The sequence below is a fragment of the Pteropus medius genome, unplaced genomic scaffold (assembly GCF_902729225.1).
Source record: "Pteropus medius unplaced genomic scaffold, Ma_sr-lr_union100, whole genome shotgun sequence".
Taxonomy (NCBI): domain Eukaryota; kingdom Metazoa; phylum Chordata; class Mammalia; order Chiroptera; family Pteropodidae; genus Pteropus; species Pteropus medius.
The window spans coordinates 4,368,205-4,390,321 of record NW_024342470.1 but is presented as its reverse complement, the minus strand read 5'-3'; the positions used below and the strand labels follow the sequence as shown (position 1 = coordinate 4,390,321).

General features: G+C 41.7%; 1 protein-coding gene, 1 long non-coding RNA gene and 1 pseudogene across 2 annotated transcripts in view; 1 reads left to right on the top strand and 2 right to left on the bottom strand.

The window, feature by feature from the left end:
• PARVA (parvin alpha) overlaps positions 1 to 22,117 on the bottom strand; it is a 145,773-nt gene that overhangs the window by 51,449 nt on the left and 72,207 nt on the right. Inside the window, exons 2-4 of the mRNA XM_039863455.1 lie at positions 2,113 to 2,202; positions 1,961 to 2,031; positions 336 to 438 (exon numbers count right to left, since the gene is read on the bottom strand). Coding sequence (XP_039719389.1) covers positions 336 to 438; positions 1,961 to 2,031; positions 2,113 to 2,202 — 264 coding nt within the window. The remainder of the gene's footprint in view (positions 1 to 335; positions 439 to 1,960; positions 2,032 to 2,112; positions 2,203 to 22,117) is intronic.
• LOC120603216 (uncharacterized) lies at positions 3,376 to 22,018 on the top strand. Its single transcript, XR_005652979.1, has 3 exons — positions 3,376 to 3,786; positions 13,959 to 14,065; positions 18,061 to 22,018. It is a non-coding gene; the product is annotated as an uncharacterized LOC120603216 (long non-coding RNA).
• LOC120603286 (uncharacterized) lies at positions 14,321 to 14,436 on the bottom strand (annotated as a pseudogene).

Genomic DNA, 22,117 nt, shown 5'->3' with positions numbered 1-22,117 from the left:
ACACACACAAGTAAACCTACAGAGGCCACAAGTGCACAATTTTCTAAAGCAGGTGAGGCATGTTTTCTAGTATAGTGTAGTCTTTTCATCTACCAAGCTGATGACCCTCTACTGCTGGGGGCAGCAGACCCACCTGGTCATTGAGACCCCTTCTGCAATTCATTCATGTAAAACAGATTCTGAGAGGACATCTAAAGGCTCCACTGTTTTCCCACACTACTGTACACAGTCCTATTCCAGTCTAGGTAAACCGCTGTGAACTGAGAACTCACTAGGAGTAAGTGATCCATCTACCTGCTATTAAAGAAATCCACTGCGGCATTCAATTCTCTTACCAAAAAGCTTCTGCAGAACTTGTCCATCATATAAATCTTCAGCCAGGTCTTTCACAATGATTCTTTCTCCAACCAACACATCATTAATCCAGTCAATTAATACCTAGAGAGAGAATAAGAGTCACAGGGTATTTTCTTAGAGACCAGCGTTCTTATCCTGGACAATTAAAAGCTAAATAAACTTCATATTTTGAAAGCAGCAGAACTATCCATATGACCCAGGCTGTGGACAAGTAGCCTTTAAGTGTGAGCCCCAATGGTCCTGATAATTTTCAGGTATAAGCTCTTCTAGTGCTGGTGGCACTAGTGTCCCTGCTAATATATTCCGGTTCTCTACCAATCCTTACCCTAATGGCAAGCGACATGCACACAGTGTTTGGCTGTGTGGCTTCGTACTGGGCAAGGTATGGGCTTTGGAGTTACACAAACTAGGATTGAAACTCCAGCTTTACCCCTAACTCTGTGTGTGTACCTCCCTCCCCTCTCTTCCATTTCCTTTTTTCCATCCTTCCATCCATCACCCATCCATTCACCCAGCATTATTAATACCTGCTACATGTCACACGCTGTGCTGGATCCTGGGGGTACAATTATGAAAGAGGCAGTCTAACTCCTATAAATTCACTGTTTAGAAAAGACAGAATTATCATGGGGTAACTAAATGACAGAACCAAATGCAGGGACCAAGGCAGCCCACAGAGGGGCTGAGCAATAGCACTGGGGTTTATAGAAAGCTCCTTGGAGGACGTGACCCCATTTTGACCCCACTCTGAAGAGTGGTTGGAAGGACCTACATAAGTAAAGGCACAGCAGTGAGAAGTGGCAGAAGCAAGCACAGTGTGTATGGGGAGACACCACAAGCAGGTCTGGTGTCCACATGTTGCTAGGCAGGGGATAATCTCAGGTTGAAGAGGCAGCTAGAGCATGGAGACCCCAGATACCACCCCCAGGAGTGTGGGCTTCAACCTGCAGTTGATGGGAAACTGCACATAAATTTTGAATGGGAAAATGACATATTCGGATTTGCATTTTGAATGAACCACTCTGGCATCCACAGTACCTTTTTGTCTTAAGTGGAGCTTGGAGAAGTTGAAAAACATGGGATGAAGAAATAGAAGGAGGATGAAATAACACTTTTTGAGGGGTGACCACATGCCAACCCCTGTGCCAGGTGCATCATGCACAATATTTCATTTAATCTCATTTATTTCTTTTTGAATTCCATCTCCTCTACTCAGCCGTGACCAAAAACAAACCAGTTAACTTTTCTGAGACTTAGTTTTGTCATCTGTAAAATGGGAATGATACCGATTCTTACTTTACAGGGAGTTTTCGAGGGTCCTTGAGAAAAGCAGTGAAAGGGACTGTGTGACCCTAGCAAATGTGAGCTTATTTGCACAAACTTCTCTGATGCTTATGATCAACATAACTGGTTAGGCATTTTTCATGTCCCACTTTTGTTAAATTTTAGATGTCCATCTACTGGACCTTGAGCTGCCTGCAGGCAGGGACTGTCATGACTTTACTCTCTGCAGTGCCTTGTGTGGCGCCTGTACAGAGCAGGTGGTCTATAGACACTTGTTGAATCTGGGAAGCACCAGAAGCCCCTCCTAATTTCTTCTTACCTTCATCAGTTCTTGAAGTTTGGGGTCGCTGCGTGAGTTTGGATCCACCATCGTTCGCACTTCATTCTCCTCTTTAAAAAGAAAAGGAAGTCAGTGGGGGTGGTTCCACTTGACGGCATCAGGCCACCCCAAAGAACAAGAGGCCCACATACCCAGCATCGTGTCCTCAGGGTCCAGCTCAAAAGGGATCGGGCTGAGAGGCAGGTTGATGGCGTTCATGCCCTCCTCTTGAAGCTCTGACACTGCAAGGAGAAGGAAGCACAGTCACATGACAGCAGGTAAGTGGATCTCTAACAAATATGTTCTATACTGATACTGAGAAATAAAACCATGAAGGTTCGGTTTCAGCTGTTGCTTTGCCTGCAATTGATCCTCTACCTCTTCTTGCTAAAAGGACCAAACTGTCCCTTTCATCTCACCTTTTCCAACTATCACTGCATTCCCTCGGAGAAAACGGGAGATGTCTTCCTTCTCTCAGAAATGATCTCAGAATAAATGGAAGTGAGGTGGGCATTGACATCTTTCTTAAGTCTGCCTTTTGCCTCCTTGCTTGCTTTCTGGTCACGGCTGTTGACTGGATGAATGAGGTCACCACGTTAAGGCTACATTTATGTTGTAACTCATTTCCATTCTCGGTTCAAGCCTTCTGTGACCTCTCTCCTGATTTGGCTTCCCTGAGGATTTTCTGATTATACTACCTCTTTCACCCCACCCCAGCCACTGCTTGAGAATGTCTCAGTCTGGCCTCTTCCCTGGGCTCTGGTCCCGTCCCTTTGGTCGTAATGAGCTGTGGGCCCCGGGGGTGGGCACCTCGCCTCTCTAGGCCTGTTTCCTCAGCTGAACACGAAGAGCTCAACTGGATGACCAGCAAGTTTTTGTAGTTTCCAAACCCTAGAAACCTACAATGCTACTTTCCTCAAGAAAAATAAAAATAGGTCAATGACCACTAAAGACTCCCAGCCTGATCCCTTCCCTGCACCCATCTCCCACATGAAGCATTAAAAAAAAAATAAAAAAAAAAAATCCTACCACAAAATCAGAAGACTAGTTGTGCGATAGACACTGCTGAGTACTGACCTTGGATTACCTCTCCGAAAAGCAGTGACTTAAATCCTCTCACCTCTATTCAATTCTAGTTTGGATAATTACTTTTCACCAACTAAGCATAAAAAGACCATTTTCTCTGAAAGCGTTGGTCAGAAAAAGGTTCTTAAAGAGCTACCATGGCAGCTGCAATCAACCTTAATAGAAACAATGTCCCATCTTTCCATTTTATTCTATTTTTTATTGACTCTGGCCTCACCGATTGCCAGTATATACTTGCAAGAACTCTTAAGCACAAGGCAGCTGCTTACAAAGAGTTCTTTCATATTAGCAAACTCACTGATGGTTGCAGTTGGATGGAGAATGAGATTGCCTAACAAAGAGTGAAACACAGTCTACCCCAAAGAGACACAACTCGCATTATGAAGCTGGCATTTAGTCCCGTGGCTGTGGGCCCTTGACATTCATATGGCAGATCAGCCAGTCACCGTCTTGAATCTCCAAGTTCACAAACACCGACCACTCTATATAATTCTCCCTCATAAAACATAATGAAAAATATAAGCAATACCTTCAAGGCTTAAATGATTCTATAAGTATAGGACTGCATTTGTTTTCTAGCAAAGAACTGATTCCTTAGACTTCTGTAATTTCTTCTAATATTCCTCGTAGGACTGGCAGCTTCTTTTCCAGGCTGTTTCTCACCAAGAAGCAAGATTTCCATTACTTAACAAGCACTGCTGTGCAAACAATGGGCAGTGGAAATAAGGTTACGCTTAAAGGTGGGTGCAAGACTGGTCTTACTGGATAGAGAATAAATTAGCTGCAGACCAGGACCTTCTCTATCTGCATTCTCCCCCAGGTCTGTGCTGTCTAAGATGATAGACATTAGCCATATCCGGCTATTTCAACTTAAATGAATTAAAAATTCAATTTCTTAGTTGTACCTATCACATTTCAATTGCTCAATGGCACACATGTAGCTAGTGGCTACCATACTAGATAGCACAGATGTAGAAGGTTTCCACCATCACAGGAAATTCAACTGAATGGTGCTGTCCTAGGTGAGCTCATATATCTAAAGGCTGATGTTCACATTTAAATCTCCAGCCTAGACTTGATCCTGAGCTTCAGGCTTACTTGATGTCTCCTCTCATGTCTACTAATAGAGGTTTTAAATTTACACGTCCAACACAGAACTCATGATTTTCAATACCCTCACTCCCACCATAACAACAATGATACAAGACTGTTCTTCCCCTGTTCTTATCCTCCTTAATAAATGGCCCCACCATGTATACAGTGGTTTAAGACAAAATCCGAGGAATCATCTTTAACTTTTTTTTCTCATCTTTTGTAGCCAATGCATAGGTAAGTTCTGTGAGCTCCATCTCCAAACCAGGACCCAATTCCAACCACTTCTTACTACTTCTACCACTACTACTACTTCAGCCTGGTTCAGGTCATCTTTCACCTGGACAACCAGAGCTACCTTCTAACCTATCTGCTTTCTGATGCATATTCCCTACCTCTGTCTACTTTGTATAGCAAATCAGAACGATATATAAAGACATAAATAGGATCATACATTCTCATGCTTTAAGACTTCCCGTGGCTTCTCATCACACTCAAAATAAAACCCCAGCTCCTAAGACCTATAAGACTCTCTGATTAGCTTCCTGTCTCCCTCTCATTTTATTTTCTTCAAGCACTCATGATCTGAAATTATTATTTACATGTCTATTATCTATCTCCCCCCACCAGGAAATAAGCTGTGGGAAGAGTGGCCCTTTTTCTCTTATTTACTATTAGATCCCCAAAGAGGAGCCAGACTTCCTAGCTTCAAATCCAGAATCACTAGCTATATGATCTTGGGCAAGTTCAGCAGCCCCTTATACCTCAGTTTCCTTATCTGCAAAATGAGAATGATAATATTGCCTACTTCTTAGGGTTGTTAAGAAGATTAAATGAGTTAATACTTGTAACACGCTTAGAAGAGTCCCTGGTGCCTGGTAAGAGCTATGTAAATGTATGCTATTATTATTAATTAAAACACTACCTCATGCACAGTAAGCACTTAAGAACTATTTGTTAAATAAATGAATAATCAAAACTGTTCAGATCATCCTTCAATAGCACAAATTACGAGTTGAAGCACAATTTGCCAAAGCAGTACATAGAGTGCAAAGAAGGATTTCAGCTTGTCCTCAGGAAAAAAATTATATTTTGGTCTGACCCTGTGTATATGTGTGTGTGTGCACATGTGCGTGTGTGTACATTTCGGAGGCAACATTTTCAGCTTATGTTTTGTAAGGAGAGAAAAGCCGCATCTCTCCCAAGACTGTTGTACAGCCAGAGCCAACTTGTGACTATAGAAATATTTACACCTCTAACATGTGACTAGAAATGCAATCTTCACAGCCAGGACTCCTAAAGGCAGGTCTGAAAGGGATCTTTTTTTAACGTGAAGATCATTGTTAAAAATGTTTTCAGAAACCCCCAATCAGAAACCCCCAATCAGAAACACTCCCCTCTGTCCAGCCTCTTTAATTCACTCAGAGAGACAAAACAAGCCCGAAAAGAAAAGCTGAGATGTGTTTGCAACTGGAAATGTTTTTTGCAGGAAATGATTTGGTACAGGAACATCATTCCTGTCCCATTAACTGCTGACTCCGAGCCAACTGTTTGTAAAAGTGAATATGCAAACTGCCCAGTTCAGGCCTGGCCCCTGCCCCATGAGGCCGCATTAGTGGCCACTTTCCCAAAACAGCCCGCCTGCTTTGGAGGTTTCATTTCTATTAAACCAAAGCAGGAGCCAGCAGAAGCCCCTCACCAATCCTGCACTCTGAAAAAGAAAGAGCTGCAATTGAATTTTCTCGGCATAGAATATAAATATGATGTTTATCCCTCGAACCTCCTCTAACAATCTAAAACTAGGTCTGAATGTGCAGCCTTTGGTGTCTCGCAGTGCCATTAGTCATAACTTAATAAACAGATTAAATGCCCAGCTGAAGGTCGGCTTGGGAAAGCAGGGTGATTGCCTTAACTCCTGAAGCGCTCGCCATGAGAAACGGGGCTTTGGCTTTTTTTGGAAAATGAAGTCTGGCTCTGAGTCCAGCTGTGCAGCAGAAAAAGTACATGGATGGGCTTTGGAGTTTGAAGGGGCTGGATTTAAATCCTTCAATTTTTATCAGCTGTGGGACCTTATATGAGTGACTTAACCTGAAATTCAGTATAAAATAATTCTCTATGAAAAAAGGATGGATATAGCTGACACTGAGGGTTTCCTCCCCAATATTTATTTTACTCTTTTTCCCTGCTGTAAGAATCATCATTTTGTTCCAGTGTATATCCCCTCCCTCCTTTGCCTCTATGTGAGATGCTGATTGGTTTAAGCTAATCATGATAATCTCAACTTCTTTAGCAGTGACTGGCTCAAGCATTGTCATATGATACAGTTCTCACCAATGAGCTGTGAGGGGAAAGTTTTAGACGCTTCTAGAAGTTTTCCTCCATTTTAAAGAGAGGCCCATGAATGAGAACAAATCTTTCTCCTTCTAACCATTATTGTATCAGGATGTTATGCCTGGATTTGCTGCAGCCATTTTGTAGCCATGGGGTGAATCAGCCCAAAGAAAAAGCTAATATATAAAGTTGGCAGAAAAGAAAGAAAGAAGGAGGTTCTTGCTGATACTGTTAAGCCACCATCCCTAAAGCCACCCTAGCTTGATATGTCTTGTTACAAGAGATATATTAATTTCTCTTATTGTTTAAGCCAGTTGAGTTGGCATTTTCTGGGATTTGGATTCTGAACTCCCCAAATGATACAGTGGACACCAGGATTATAAAGTTCATGGATGAATACAGTAGATCTGTAATGAATGATAATTTTCCTTTTTTCCCATGAGAAACAGAATAGCTGCAGGCATCTCTTACATTCCAGAAATAGGTATAAGGACTCGAACACCAGGCAGAAAACAAGTACAGAGGGAAGAACAGACAGAGGATTCTAAGAGTGTAAAAGGGTCCATTTATGCAAGGCCAGTAATTTCATTCATTCAACCAATAAACATTACTGGGCACCCTCCTCTGAAGCAGACCTTGTGCCAGCATGGGAGATAAGGCTGTGGAGATTGGACATGGGTCTCCCTCAATCTGCTCACAGGTGAGTGAGGCAGGCACATAAACACAACATGCAGTATGCTGCACTCAGTAGTGAGTGACATGCAACTGGAGGGCTGTGGGGGCTCAGGAGAAACAGGCTGACTTTGGATGGGAAAGACAGGGAAGGATTTCCAGAAAGGGGGACATTTGAGTTGAACTTCAAAAAACATAAATTTTCATCTGACACAGGTGCCTCACAAAAGGCATGCATATTGTAAAAACAGCAAAGTATGGAGAAACAGGGCATGTATTAGGAGGCTGGTGCTTATGTTTGAGCACCAGGAATGTAGGGAGAGCGCAGGGGAAAAGTGGGGAAGGAACAGAGGGGCAAATAAGTAGGTGGGGTCCAGAGTGTAAAGAACTGTGAACTTATCTATTCTCTAGTACTCCCTGGACCATGCTCCCTGTGTCCACAGATAAAAACAAACAAACAGCATACCAAGGAAGGGCAAGAGAATAGCCAGGATGTTTTTTCTCCTTCAGTGCAAGTGGGGCCCAATGAGATATTTAGTCTGTTCTAGATCCTTATCAGGATTTGGATGATGGATTTCTGGTCTTTTTGAATGCTAGTAAAGCTCCCTTAATTTCTAAATGGCTCAAGGGCTGTCAAAGAAGATCTTGGCAGCTAGAGAGAACTACATTGTCTGATAAGCAAATCTCAACAATTTTTTCTTTATGTGAAAAATTAACCTGAAAGAACATTTACCAAAAACTACAGCTAACATCATACTTAATGGTGAGAAACTAGATGTTTACTCCCTAAGACTGGGAACAAGGCAAAGATATCTCCTTTCACCATGCCTATTCAAAATCATACTAAAAATTTTAGCTAATACGATATAAGAGAAGGAAATAAAAGGTATACAGGTTGGGAAGAAATAAAACCATCTTTGTAGATGACATGATTGTAGAAGATCCCAAAGAAATGATCAAAACAAAACAAAACCCAAATTCCTAGAACTGGTGAAGTGCAAGATACGAGGTTAATATACAAAAGTCAATTGTTTTCCTATACACTAGAAATGAATGATAGGAATTAGAATTAAAAAAAAAAACATTTCAGTAGCATCAAAAATGCAATACTTAGATATAAATTTAACAAAATATGTACAGGGATATGCAGAAAATTATAAAACTCTGATGAGAACAATCAAAGAAAGTCTAGGTAAATGGAGCGATTTTCAGTGTTCATTCATTGGAAGGCATAATATCGTTAAGATGTTACATCTTTTCAACTTCATTTATAGATTCAATGCAATCTCAGTCAAAATCGCAGCAAGATATTTTGTAGATATTGACAAACTGATTCTAAAGTTTATAAAAAAAAGGCAAAAGACCCTGAGTAGCCAGCACAATACCGAGGAAGAATAACAAAGTTGGAGGATTGACATTATTAGACTTCGAGACTTACTATAAAGCTATAGTAATCAAGATAGTGTGGTATTGGTAAAAGTATAGACATGTAGATCAATGGAACAGAATAGAGAACCCAGAAACAAACCTGTACAAATATATTCAACTGATCTTTGACAAAAGAGCAAAGGCAATTCAATGCAGTAAAGACAGCCTTATCAACAAATGGTGCTAGGAAAATTGGGCATCCATATGAAAAAATTTAATGTAGACATAGACCATACACTTTTCACAAAATTTAACTCAAAACGATCACAGACCTAAATATAAAACACAATACTATAAAGTTTCTAAAAAGAGCATAGGAGCAAATCTATGTGATTTAGGGTTTGGCAATGAGTTTTTACATACAACATCAAAAGGACAATCGATGAAAGAAAAATTGATAACATGGACTTCATTGAAATTTCTACTCTGCAAAAGATATTGAGGAGAATGAAAAGACTAGCCATGAACTAGGAGAAAATATTTACAAAACACATACCTGATAAAAGACCTGTATACAAAATATACAAAGAACTCTAACTGAACAGTAAGAAAACACAGCTAAAAAATGGGCAACAGATCTGAACAGACAGATCACCAAAAAAGATATACAGATGGCAAATAAGCATATGAGAAGATGTTCAACATTATTTGTCATCAGGGAATGACAAAACAACAATGAGAGATCACTACGCACTTAATTTAAATGGCTAAAATCCAAAAGATAATACCCAATGATGTGAAGCAACAGGAACTCTCATTCATTGCTGTTGGGAATGCAAAATGGTACAGCCATTTTGGAAGGCAGTTTTATAGTTCCTTACAAAGCTACAGTCTTACCACATAATCCAGCAATCATGTTCCTATTGACTCAACTAATTTGAAAACACATTCACAAAACACCCTGCATGTGAACGTGTGTAGTAGCTTTATTCTAAATTGCTCAAAACTGGAAGCAATCAAGATATCCTTCGACAGGCTAACTGATAAATTGTGGTACATCCATATGATGAAATAATATTCTGTGATAAAGAGAAATTAACAATAAAGCCATGAAAAGATATGGAGGAACTTTAAATGTACAATTCTTAAGTCGAAGAAGCTATTCTGGAAAGGCTACATAATGTATGATTCGATTATTTGACATTTGGAAAAGGTGAAACTATAGGGACAGTATGATCGCCAGGGGTTTGGGGGCAAGGTTGAATAGGCAAAGTACAGAAAAATTTTAACATGTTGAGAATGTTCTGTATGATACTACAATTGTGGATACATGATTGTATGGATTTGAACTTTGTGGTGCAAGAAGTAAACCTTAATGTATGTAAACTTAAAAAAGTCATTTAGGAGGTTGGAGATTCAAGGATGGAATGTAGATGTGATGATAGAATCTAACTGTATTACAAATGGATGAGACCACCTCATTGAAGGTTAGAGGAACAGTGCTGACCTAAGCATCATTGGAAATAAGTGGCGTCTGTGAAACCAAAGGCAAAAGGAACTGCACATAAGCACTGTATTCTAGTTAATAATTTCACATGGGGGTATGGGTTAACAATTCTGATATTGCTATACATGTATACTGGAACTGAACAATTAAGTAAATGGATGGTGGTTGGTAGAAACCAGGTTTCTCACTGTTAGACTAGGAGGTTACAGGGAAGCAAGTGGAAAGGCTAGGATGATCCATGTGGTAATAGATTAGAGTTGGAGACATCAACAAGAACTCATATTTAATATAGGTACAGATGATTACATATAGAAATATTTAGAGATATGTGTTAGTACTACGGGTTAGTATACACATATATGTCCTTGCTGTTAGCTAAGAAGGCCTAAAAGAAATGACAATCCAATAGCAGTAAACATAGCTAGTACCCGGACCTTGATTTCTAGTAGATTTTTATTCGCTAATAAAAGGAACCAGGCATCCTTATAAAAATGGCTGATTCTATGACTAGAAAGGAAAAATACAGGAAATATACAATGTGAGTCTGGAAACAGAAAGTAAGGAAGCTGAAACAATTTGAGCAACAAAATAAAGTAGTATTGGATTATAACCCAAACCACAAAATAAGTATCCATAAATCCATACTGATATAAATGACTGAGTAAACTAATAAGTGGACAGAGGAGACACATCTTCTTTGCAGAATTCCAAATAACTTATGTAGATCCTGTGCCCTCAAAGAGAGAGAACATAAACCCCCACTCTTTAAATGTGGGATCTGCAGAGTGACTCCCTTCTCAAGAGTGCGATATGGAAAGGAGGAATGAGAGTAACTTTATAGTAGAGAAACCTGACAAACACTACCTCAGTCAGATGATCACGGCCAACATCACAGTCATAAATCGTGGGATTTGATGAGATGTGATGAAAACAGCACTTCTGTGATCTTCCTTCCCAAAATCCATAACCCTAGCCTAATCATGAAAAAAAGCATCAGACAAATTCTAGTAGTGGGACATCCTAAAAAATACTGCATTAGTACTCCTCAAAATTTTCAAGGTCATCAAAAACAAGAAAAGTCTGAGAAAATGTCCCAGCCAAGAGGAGCCTAAGGAGATGTGATGGCTAAGCATAATGTGGTGTCCTGCATGAGATCCTGGAACAGAAAAAGAACATTAAATAAAAACTAAGGAAATATAAATAAACTATGGACTTTAGTTAATAATATATCAATGCTGGCTCATGAATTGTAACAAATGTACCATACTAATGGAAGATGTTAGTAAGAGGAAAAACGGTGTGGGGCATATGGAACTCTGCATTATCTTTGCAGTTTTCCTGTAAATTTTAAACTATTGCAAAAATAGTCTATTTTTTAAAAAAATCAACCCAAATTTACTATTTTTCAAACTACACGTAGTGTTCACTGGGGAGAAATCCATGATTTTAAGGAACACATATGTTCTCTTCCATCCCCAAGGAGACAGAGGTAATTTATCCACATCAGCTGAGCCCTATGGAAGCATTTGTACAGGAGGCAAAACACAAAGACCATTTCAAAGCCCTACAATGCAACTGTATACATTCCCAAGTGAAAGCCAGGTTTCTAGGAACAAGTGCATGGTTGGTTGTTTGTTTCCAGGGCTGAGAATGGGAAGACAGGGCTTCCTCATTACTTGGAGGTCAGGTAGGGTCATTTCTGCTTTCCCAAAAAGGGTTCTGTCCTACCATCTGTGCAACCATCACTGAAGGTACAGTGCTCTCTTTAATAATCATTAATTTCTGGAAATGATATCTATCCCTGGTCCCTGATTAGGGTCTTCACACCATGGACTTTTATATTAGTTTTCTATTGCTGTAGTTACAAATTACCATAAAGTTGGTGGCTTGAGACAGCACAGATTTAATAACCTTATGGTTCTATAGGTTAGAAGTCCAACATGGGTCTCACTGGACAAAATCACTTTGGTGGCAAGGCTGTGTTCCTTTCCGAAGGCTCTAGGTGATGATCCATTTTCTTACCTTTTCTAGCCTCTAGAGGCCACCTGTATTCCTTTGCTTGTAGCCCTTCCTCTGTCTTTAAACCAGCAATGGAGGGGAATGTCAAATCCTTCTCACATTGCATTACTCTGACAGCTTCAACTTTTAAGTACCCTATAAGTACATGGGGCTACTAGAATAATCTCCTCATTATAGAGGTTACCTCATTAGCAACCAAAATTTAATCAGCAACTTTTATTTGCCTTTTCCATGTAAGATAACATTCACAGATTCCAAGGATTGTGACCTGGACATCTTTGGGGGCCATTATCCTGCCTATAACAGCCTCTCTGGTTAAGGGGACAAGTTCTGTTCTCAGTACTCATTCTTGCCTACAACATGTGGGTTCCTTTTTCTTCTGTGTGAGATTGCCAAAAGAAAATGAAAATCTCAACCCTCTCCACCTCGGCCTTTAAACCAGAGGAGTCTTATTACTTTTAACTAAAAGGATACTTGATTCAGCAGCCATAGTACACGAGCATCAGGTAAACATGGGAGTCAGCCCATGGTGGCCTCAGCAGACTGTCAGGGTCTCACCATACTCCCCTCTACTTGATACAGCTGTTATGCACCAGGCTCTGACATCTAGCCCTTGGAGTGAAGCCAAAAAAGGGAACTTAGAGGCTAGTGTTGTAATGAGAGCTGACAGGGGATCTACAGTCCTGAGTCTTATCGTTTCCATGAGAGTCTTTGTCTTGGTCAATTTTATAGTCTCTGCAGAGTTGGAAGGCTGCCAAGGCTGGACATTTATTCATTGTTCAGCCAAGCACATGATTCAACTGCCCTCCAATTGCCAGTAAGCACAGAGGGAGATGGATGTGCCATTGGCTAGCTTTGGGCAGTCAAAATAATCTGCATTGAAACATTGGTGGAGGTCTCAAGTAAACCATGGGAGTTTAATTAAAACACTGCACAGGCACAGAGGGTCTTCACCAAATACATTACTGTTCTTTGTCTTTTGCCATTATCTCTTTAGATTAAGAACCAGAACCATTTCCTTGGTTTTAAAGGTCTGCTCCTACTTAAGCAAAAGATGGTGTGGATATGCCATCCTGGGAGTCTATAACAGAAAATGCCAAGCCATTGTGCATATGTGTGCATCTGTGTGCCTCCATGTACCCTAAGCACTTGTAACAGCCTTGAGGAGTACACAGAGCTTGATCTGGGATGCTGGCTAATTATGTGTGAAGGGTAGCTACAACGAACGACCAAGACAGCCAATGTAGAACTGGCACTATTTCTTCCATTCATAAACATGTGTGGACATCTCTGGTGCCAGGGGCTGGGTCAAGAGCTATGGATACAAATATAAACAAGTACTTCTTTTCTGGGGTAAGTAGGTTCCTGAAAGGCAGCCTCTGAGTGGCCCTCAGAGCCCGGCACAGTGCCAGGCATACAACAAGCACTCTATAAGTGTTCAGAGGATGCTTTAGTTAGAGGAGGGAGGGAGGGGAAAGACTGGTACAGAAACTGCAATGCAATATAAGGACCTCCACCCAGTTCTGAACCAAGTCCTGAGAGCAGAGTGCCTTTCTAAGGTAGAAGAAGCAATAGAGGAGCATGTGGGGGATGCAGAGGCCACCAGAAGGCCAGTAGGGCCCCAGGCACCCGGTGTGCTTGGATTTATCTTTGGGTATCACCTGAGTCAAGTGTCTTCATTTCATTCTCTGTGGCTCTTTGACCTTCCTGTCTATATCCTCATTTATAAATCCTGAACAGCCGGTCACTTATTTTTGCAGTGGCTCACTGCTGCATAAAAAATGCCACATCAAATATTAGTCCACTTGAATTCCTAAGTGGTGGCCTCCATTGAAACAAGGGCTCTGGGTGTAGCTGGTGAGTGAGCACAGCATTGTGTTTTGTTTGGATCAATTCACTGGTCTATTCTGGGTTTGTCTGAAGGTCTGTCAGTGGTTTATCCTGAAGGAGTACAGTTTGTGTCAACTCTTGAAAACGAAGGATGATGATGGTGGTGAGAGAACACACGCACTGCACTTCCTTTGTACCAGGTATGTAGATGTGGCACTTAAAAAAAAAACTCATTTAATCTTCCAACGATTCAATAAGTAGGTACTACTATTATTCCCATTTGACAGATAAGGATACTGAGGCTCAGAGAGGTTATGTAACCTGACCCAGGCCACACAGATAGAGTGAAAGCCAGATCTGATCCCAGGCCAGCTAGCTCCAGGGTTTACATCCTTAACACTACACTGTATATTGTTTCAGTTTTATATTAGAGCATTTTTTTTTATTATTATTTATGCCTACAGCACCTGGTCTTCCTAGGTGGTCTCCCATCCAAGTACTAACCAGGTCCAACCCTGCTTAGCTTCCAAGATCAGACATCGGGCTTCTTCAGGGTGGCATGGCCATAGACCATGGACCATGACTCTACTGGGGTGCAAACTCAGGACCTTCTGCGTGTAAAGCAGACGTGCTAACCACTATGTTATGGAACCACATCCTATATTAGAGCATTTTTAATGACCATGTCTAAAACATGGCCACTTCTGCATTCCCACATATGGCCAGAAGGTCTCAAAGCCAGGTCTCATGGGGAAGAATCTTGTGTATGCTAAGTCCTATGGGTTGTCTGGTCACCCTATTAGGGCTCAGCCTCTGTAAGGACGGATTAAAAAGGTGGTGATATTTGAGCAGTATTTCTGTTTTTTTAAGTAATGGCTTGTTTTATTTCTGGCTAGAAAAGAAAAACATGCTTATTTAAGATAACTTTGAAAATATTAAAAAAAAACTAAGAGAAAATCCTACTGCTTAGAGATAAAATGTTAACGTTATATTTTTTACAAGATTTTCTGTTTTCTACACACACACGTGCACACACACAAACATACTGGATAAACATATAGCCTTTTATAATAGTATGTAATCTTATTATCTTTCCGTATGCCACCAAAAATATCACTTTCAATGGCTTCCTCAATCTCTCTTGAAGGTACGCACATATGCTACTTAATCGTTCCTTAACAGTGGGACATTTAGGTGGTTTCCAATCTTGGGGAGAAGTGGCTGAGTCTGGAAGGTTGAGTCAATTGCCAGCCATGGAAGAAGCAAATGAGAAGGGGTGGGCTGCAGAATCCTGTTCTTCAGATTATGACACTAGGCCGCTGCCACTCAAAATACACATTTCCTTAACCCCGACTCTGAGGTGCCCGTGCTGGAGACTTGGCGATGAGCAGGATGTGAGTCCTGGTCCTGACCCTGCTCAGGTCTAGTCTGACAGGATGCCAGGCAATGGTGGGTGGGCAGGTTGCTTTCACCAGAGCACAGCACGATCTTGAGGAAACTTCTGAAAACAGGGGACAGGAGGTAACCCGAGCTGATCTCCTGCCACCAGCCAGGCCCTATGCCAAGGGTTTCTGTTTATTATTCATCACCTACAATACTTTTGGAGAGGAGACACCTTCTTCTCGGGGACAGAGCTGAAGTTTTAGAACTAGTTCATCACCACACCATCGTGATCACGGTGCTGAGAGAAGCCTGGGACTCCTTCATCTGATAGAATGAGGACTTGTAAAATGTGCTCATTCCCTTCCTCCTACTCTTAAACACTGATTGAGCACCTGCCGTATGCCATACACTATTCTAGGAAATATCTAACCCTTGTCCTAGGAGCTCAGTTCTATATACCTAGAGTCTGAGTGGGCTGTGGGCTGACACAGGCATGGCTCCAGGTGACAAGGGAGCACCAGGCTAGCCTTGCACTGCCAGGAGGGACCACAGAGGGCTTCATAAATAAGGTGGTACGAGACCCTTTTGTAGACAGGACAGATCTCTGTTCTCTCCATCTCACTTACCACCATTTGTAAATATACATCTGTATGTATATCTGAAGACCTCTGTCTCCATTATTTTGAGTGCTCCAAGAGGATTGAGGCCTTGCCCACCACTGCACTGCCAGGACCTGCCACACAATAAGTGCTTAATGTGCATTTACTGAATCAATCAATAGTGTGGCAACGCTGGGCTCTGAGCAGTCCTCCCCTTCCAGCAGGGTTCCCGGCCAAATAAATGGCTCTACCTCCTACATCGGAGCCAAACACTAAACTTGGGTGGGTCTGGGCTTTAAGAAGAGAAAGATAAGGAACTGGAGGCAGTAAAACAGAGAATAGAGAGAGAAAAATGTGTGCTAGTTCTGAGTATAAGGGTCTGAGTCACTTAGTTGGAAGCATTTTTACTTCCTGTCCCAAGCTGGAAATCTGGGGACCATCACATTAGAAGTAAAAATATGCTGCCAGACATTGTGCCTCACAAGAGCCATTGCAGCGCCCTGTTGTTTTGTTTTGTTTTTTTCTAAACCAACAATCCATGTTGACAGCAAATCTCTACAGAGGACCTATTAAAAGACATTGTAGAAAATCGGAGATGCTTTAACTGTCTGTCTGGCATCCTGCTGATTGCATGCCTGACACTTTCACTGTAGCTTCCTTTTGTACAACTTCCCATTTAATTCAATTCCATGGATAATTATTGAGTCTTGACTATGTGCAAGGCAATGCATCGGGGGCCTCATTCCAGTTTCGTCTTCCAGGCCCAGAGCATAATTTAACTTATGGACAAAAATTACCACGCACAACAGAAGCATAGAGTGACAGAGGCCACCAGAAACTGTACAGACTATTTTAAACAAAGTAAGTTTTTACCCATGTGAGCAAGTGTGGGATAGCTGGTACCATGCACTTATTCATTTGCTTAAATAGTCATTAAAAGCACTGCCGAGCAACTTTACTGGCCCCGGCCTGTGCTGGATCCTGGGGTCAAAGGGATGAATAAGACTCTGCCCAGAATACAGCATGGTACCTTGTGGGAACCAAAGCAGTATCACTTAGCTCATCTGGCAGTGGAAATCAGAGAGGACTTCTTAAAGGAGATGCTTCATTTGCTTCTTAAAGTAGAAGCAGGAGGAGTTCGCCAGGGAAAGAGGGAGCAAGACATGTGAAAGAGCTGGCATGTTTTGGGGAAGATTGCTAAAGATTAATGCTTCTATGGGGTGTCAAAGTTAAGCCAAGGGCTAGAACACAGAAAGTGTGGATTTAATCCTGAAAACAATGGGAAGCCACTGAAGGATAAGAAAAGCAGAGTTATGTGAGTTTGCAGGATGCTGGGGAAAGGTTCCCTAGTGTTCCCATCTAAGCAGAAGTCTTCCTGGGATGGGACGTATACCGGCATAAGGCAATCTGAGCTGGCCTGGGCTCTGGCCAATCCATGGGAGATTTTGGATTAATCTCAGCTCTGCCTCTTACTTAACTTTCTTCCCTTCTGAATAAGAGTCACAATCAATAAGCTCACAGGTTTGTAAAAGTGTAGATAACATAATACAAACACACAATGCCCAGCCTAGTAGGACATGCCTTAGTAAGCTTCAGTAAGCTGTCAGTCTACCCTTCCTCACATTTCCCAGTGTGTGTGTATCAGCACCAGGGGAGAGAGGGATTGCTCAGAGATGATCTAATGAAACAAGAATGACTTTGGCAAGCCAAGAGAGCTCAAGAGCAAAATTAGAGAAGACTAAGAAATTATGACCTATCCCCTTGTCTTGGGTTTCAAATAGATAGAGAGGATAATGATAGAATAGAAAAAGGCCCATGAAATGTTTTACAAAGCAGGACATTTTGGAGCTAGTGGCATGGTTGGAGGAAAAATATTTTATGGATGTTATGGAGACTGGAAGGTGGGACCTGGAAGAAGGTGGGTACCGCGTGGAGATGGCAGTCAGGGTGACAGCGGTGGTGGTTTCAATGGGTAGTAGTGCTGTCAGTCACTAGTGGTGACTGGTTTCGATGAATTTTCGTAGGTGGAGAAACATGGTGCTCAATACCCATAGCACCTAGATTGCGGCATCTAAATAATGATGCCATCTTCCATTAAAAAGAATCAAGGCTCCTTGGAGAAATGGATGATTCTAGATCTGAGGCAAAAAATATACAAAATGAACCTGAAACAACTTATTGTCAAAAACCAGCAAGTTATGAATTTCTTCTAGGTCAGGTCGTATCAAAGAGGCTTCTACTGGCCAAAGACAGAAAAATTAGAGCACCAATAAGGATAACAACTAAAATGGATTGAAACACATTGAATATATTTAAACTCACGAGTTCATAATGATACTAGAAAAAGAAAAGAACACCTCTCTCATCACCTCTGGAAGATGCTAAGAAAACCACTCATTTTGAAAACTGGTAAATAAAAGAAAAAAGCTAATATTTTTTCCTGTCATTCTAAATCAAATAGTAACTGTGGCTGACTAAATACTTGAGGGAAAGTTTATCTTTACAAAGCATTTTATCTAATAAATGACGATGTAATAAATGAATTAGGATATAACCATTTGGAAACCCCTAACGAATTAATGTATCTAGGCAATGATCACCAATGGCTCCTCACGAATGAGAAACAACCAAATGTAATGCCTCCCCTTGCCTCCTACCACCACAGAGACACACTGCCACCAGTCCTAGAGCTACTTACCGATTTTCAGGAAATGCAATTATCAGAAGAACATGTTAACTGACACCATTAAGATACAACCAGCAAAATATAGACTGTGGGACACTCTCTAGATTTCTTCAATAAATATATTTCAAGGAATACATGGACCACATTTTGATCCTGACTCCAACAAATTGTAAAAATGATAAATGAAATCATCAAAATTAGAAGACTAAATAGCTGAAGATGTTAAATTACATTTTTGTCTACATGTCATATAATTGTGCTTTAAAAAATAATTCTTATCTTTAAGAGCTAGAACTGAAATATGTATACTGAAATGATATGTCTGGAATTCACTGTGAAAGAATTTTCTGGCAGGGGCTGAGGGTCAGATGGGAGGTATAAATGAAACAAGATCGGCCATGGATTAATCATTGTTGAAAAGGGTGATGGGTTCATTGAGGATGTATTACACTATTTCTTCCTACCTTTGTATAAGTTAGACATTTTCAACAGTAAGATTTTGATTTTTTTTCATGGTATTTAAGAACTACATTCTGAATGAGGGGAGCAAACCACAAGCTTGTTTTGTAAAATGAGACAGATCAAGGAAAGAAACTAAGAACAAGGTCAATCTGGAAAAAATAATGCAACTAACGTGGTAAGCATAGACTAATATTCTTAACATATAATGACTTCATTATAAAAATCCGTAATAACAGTCTACCAAAGCTCCTAAGGTGAGTTAATAAAATACATTAAGTGGCAATTCGTATAAAGAAAAAAATATATATATAAGTAACTAGTAAATATCAAGGAAAGTATTCCTCACCATTGGTCTCCATAGAGACGTAAATGAAACAATGAGATGCCTGTCAACAGCAGCCCAGGACCCTCTCAGCACCTTTCTTCCCTCGGCGTCTGCTCCACCCACCACCCCAATCAATCAAAGGGCAAACACCAGAGCTGCTTAGGAGCAATCCAGGAGTCAAAACCTCTGGATCTCTTAAAGTCTCCTGCTTTCCTCCCAGAGTTGCTATTCTCTCTGGCTGGGATGTTCAACACAAATGCCTTCCCAGGGGTGCAAATGAGTGAATTTAGGGGTTTAAACATTCATCAGTTGGGAATTGGCTGTTAATCTGTGATGAAAGCATGGTAGACCCGAGGGGGTTCCGGGGAGCCAAGAAAACTCACTCACCATGGCCATCCCTTGGGCTCCCATGTGGCTGAAATTTCCTCATGGCCACCCCTACTCCTTTATTAGTTGTGGTCTTTTCAGAACTGCGATCAAGGAGCCCAAACTGTTGTAACCTTTAACCTGTAAACTCCACGGGGAGGCATTTCAGCCCAACCATAAACCCAAACAAGTGAATTTTCAAACCATGTTTAATTTTGGTAGAAACTGAGTGGAAAGTCTTGCCAAGAACTTGCATGTGCATCAATCAAAAGCCATTTCGATTCCTGTCTTAATCTATTTATTCCAAACTATTTGGGAGAATTGGAAAAGCCCATTAAGCATTACCGATTATGAGCTCTTAAAGATATCTGTCCTGTTCATATTGCTATCACTAATGAGAATTACAACACCCTCTCTGCTCCAGCATAGAGTAGAAGCTAGGTGATAAGTCTTAGGAAAAGCATTTAGCAGGCTAATAGCTCACAGAGGCCAAAAGCTTCTTTCTACGCTTTCAGAATGCATACTTAGATTTAGCATTGAGTAAATGCAGAGGACAGCAAGCAGTGAAATTAGGTAGAGCTTTGCTTTCATGAGTCTTTCGTCCCTTTGTTTCTTTGTTCATCTTCACCTCCTCCCTCCATCCTTAAACATCTTACACACACACACACACACACACACACACACACACACACACACACACACTCCCTCTAAGCCTCCCTCCCTCCCCAGCTATCTCTAACAACAGAGCTAGGCTAATGCAGGTCAGGACCATATTAAAAAACCTTCCAAAGCAAGCAGAATGGGGAAGGCACCTACCATCTCAGAAGCCGAGACACCAGGGACGAGCCAGAAGCTGGCCAGGGCAACTCCAACAGAAAATTGCTCCCACGGTAGCATGTTCGACTTTGCCCAGGCTTTGACCTACCTTTAGGGCAAAGTGCCCCGCAGCCCATGGTCTAGGATTTCAGCCACAGTCATGGTATCTTGTGCCCAGAGCTGACCTCTCCCTGTGGTGGCCCACACCCTTCTGCTTTCAGGCTAATTTTCAGAGGTCTGGAGGTCTGCGAAGCTATAGGATCTTTTCAACCGTTTCCTGAGGAGAATGCTGCCTGCTCGACACAACTGTCAGCTCAGTACATCGGTTGAGAACAAGTGGCTGCCTATATAATTTAATATGATGCCACATGAGACTCATAGACCGGCTGCAAAACAAGCAGGATTCTGCCTCTTGCCTCTTGGCAACTGGAAATCTGGAGTTCCTGCTTGTTTCTGCTCAGCCTAGGTATATACCTCAAGTTACCTGTCAGAGCTGGGCACAGGTAAAGATTGGGCTGGGTATTTTTAAGGGGTCAACTGATGGGAGCCACTGAGAAGTCAGTGTCATCTGGGGGGATCTAAAATTTCTTAATCTACCCACAGATTCAAGGTCATAAGCATCTCCTCAGGCAGAGGGGCAAGTTATAGTTGCAGCTGGGTGACTCCAGGCAGCCCTGGACACATAGAGGCTATGCTGTGAGGACATAGCATAGCCTTTTCTCAGTTATGGGGGAACCTGTCCTTTCAGGACAGATAACCTAAACCTGTAGTTAGATGGTGAAGATGTGAGGGCCTCTATATACACATTAGAGGCATGAACTTAGAATTTTAGGTATGTGTTAAGGACAAGATAAACTTTCTTATATTTGAATACTCGTCACTGTGATCCTTTGGGTTTGTTGGCTGGTTGGTTTAATGCAAAGCCCTGCTGGGGAGGAAGGCCCTGGTACTGTGCACCTGTTTTACTTGTAGATAAAGCAGGGAAGTGACCTAGTACCAGCAACAGGCTAAAGAGACTCCTCAAACACTGGGACCAGTTCACCTGTGCCCTGACGGAGTACCCCTGCGTAGACCCAGGATTGGTTCCCAAGATGCCAGATCTTGGGGCATTCAGCAGGGATGTCCACTACTGTGGTAAGTCCTCCAGGACCCTCTGCCAAAATCACCCTGCCCCAGGGGTGGGCAGAAACTAGGCAAGGTAATAAGGAAGATGGTCCTCCCGAGAGTCAGTCCTAGGGAAAATCTCTGAGCTGAAATGAGGCACCACACCATTCTTACCTCCTGCTCCAACTAACCCCAAACACCAAGGTATAGATCGTGCTGAGAGACAGTGCTGCAGAGGTGCTCAAGGATGCTCAAGAGCCCAGGAGCATCAGATACCTAGAAAGGGCTACAGATGCATTTTCCCAGACGTGGTGCTTTGTGCACTCGAATGAAGGGAGTGGGTTAAGCTCCAGAGATTGACCTAGACCCTCCTCTTCAGTCCCCTCTAGTGGGCTGGCAGCACCAGTGATGGATGAGGTTATGTTGTTATTTGGGGTGGGGTGGGGAGTGGTGAGTAGCAGCAGGGAGAGGAGGGCTATCTGGGGAACACTTTCCCTTTTGGAAAAAGGTG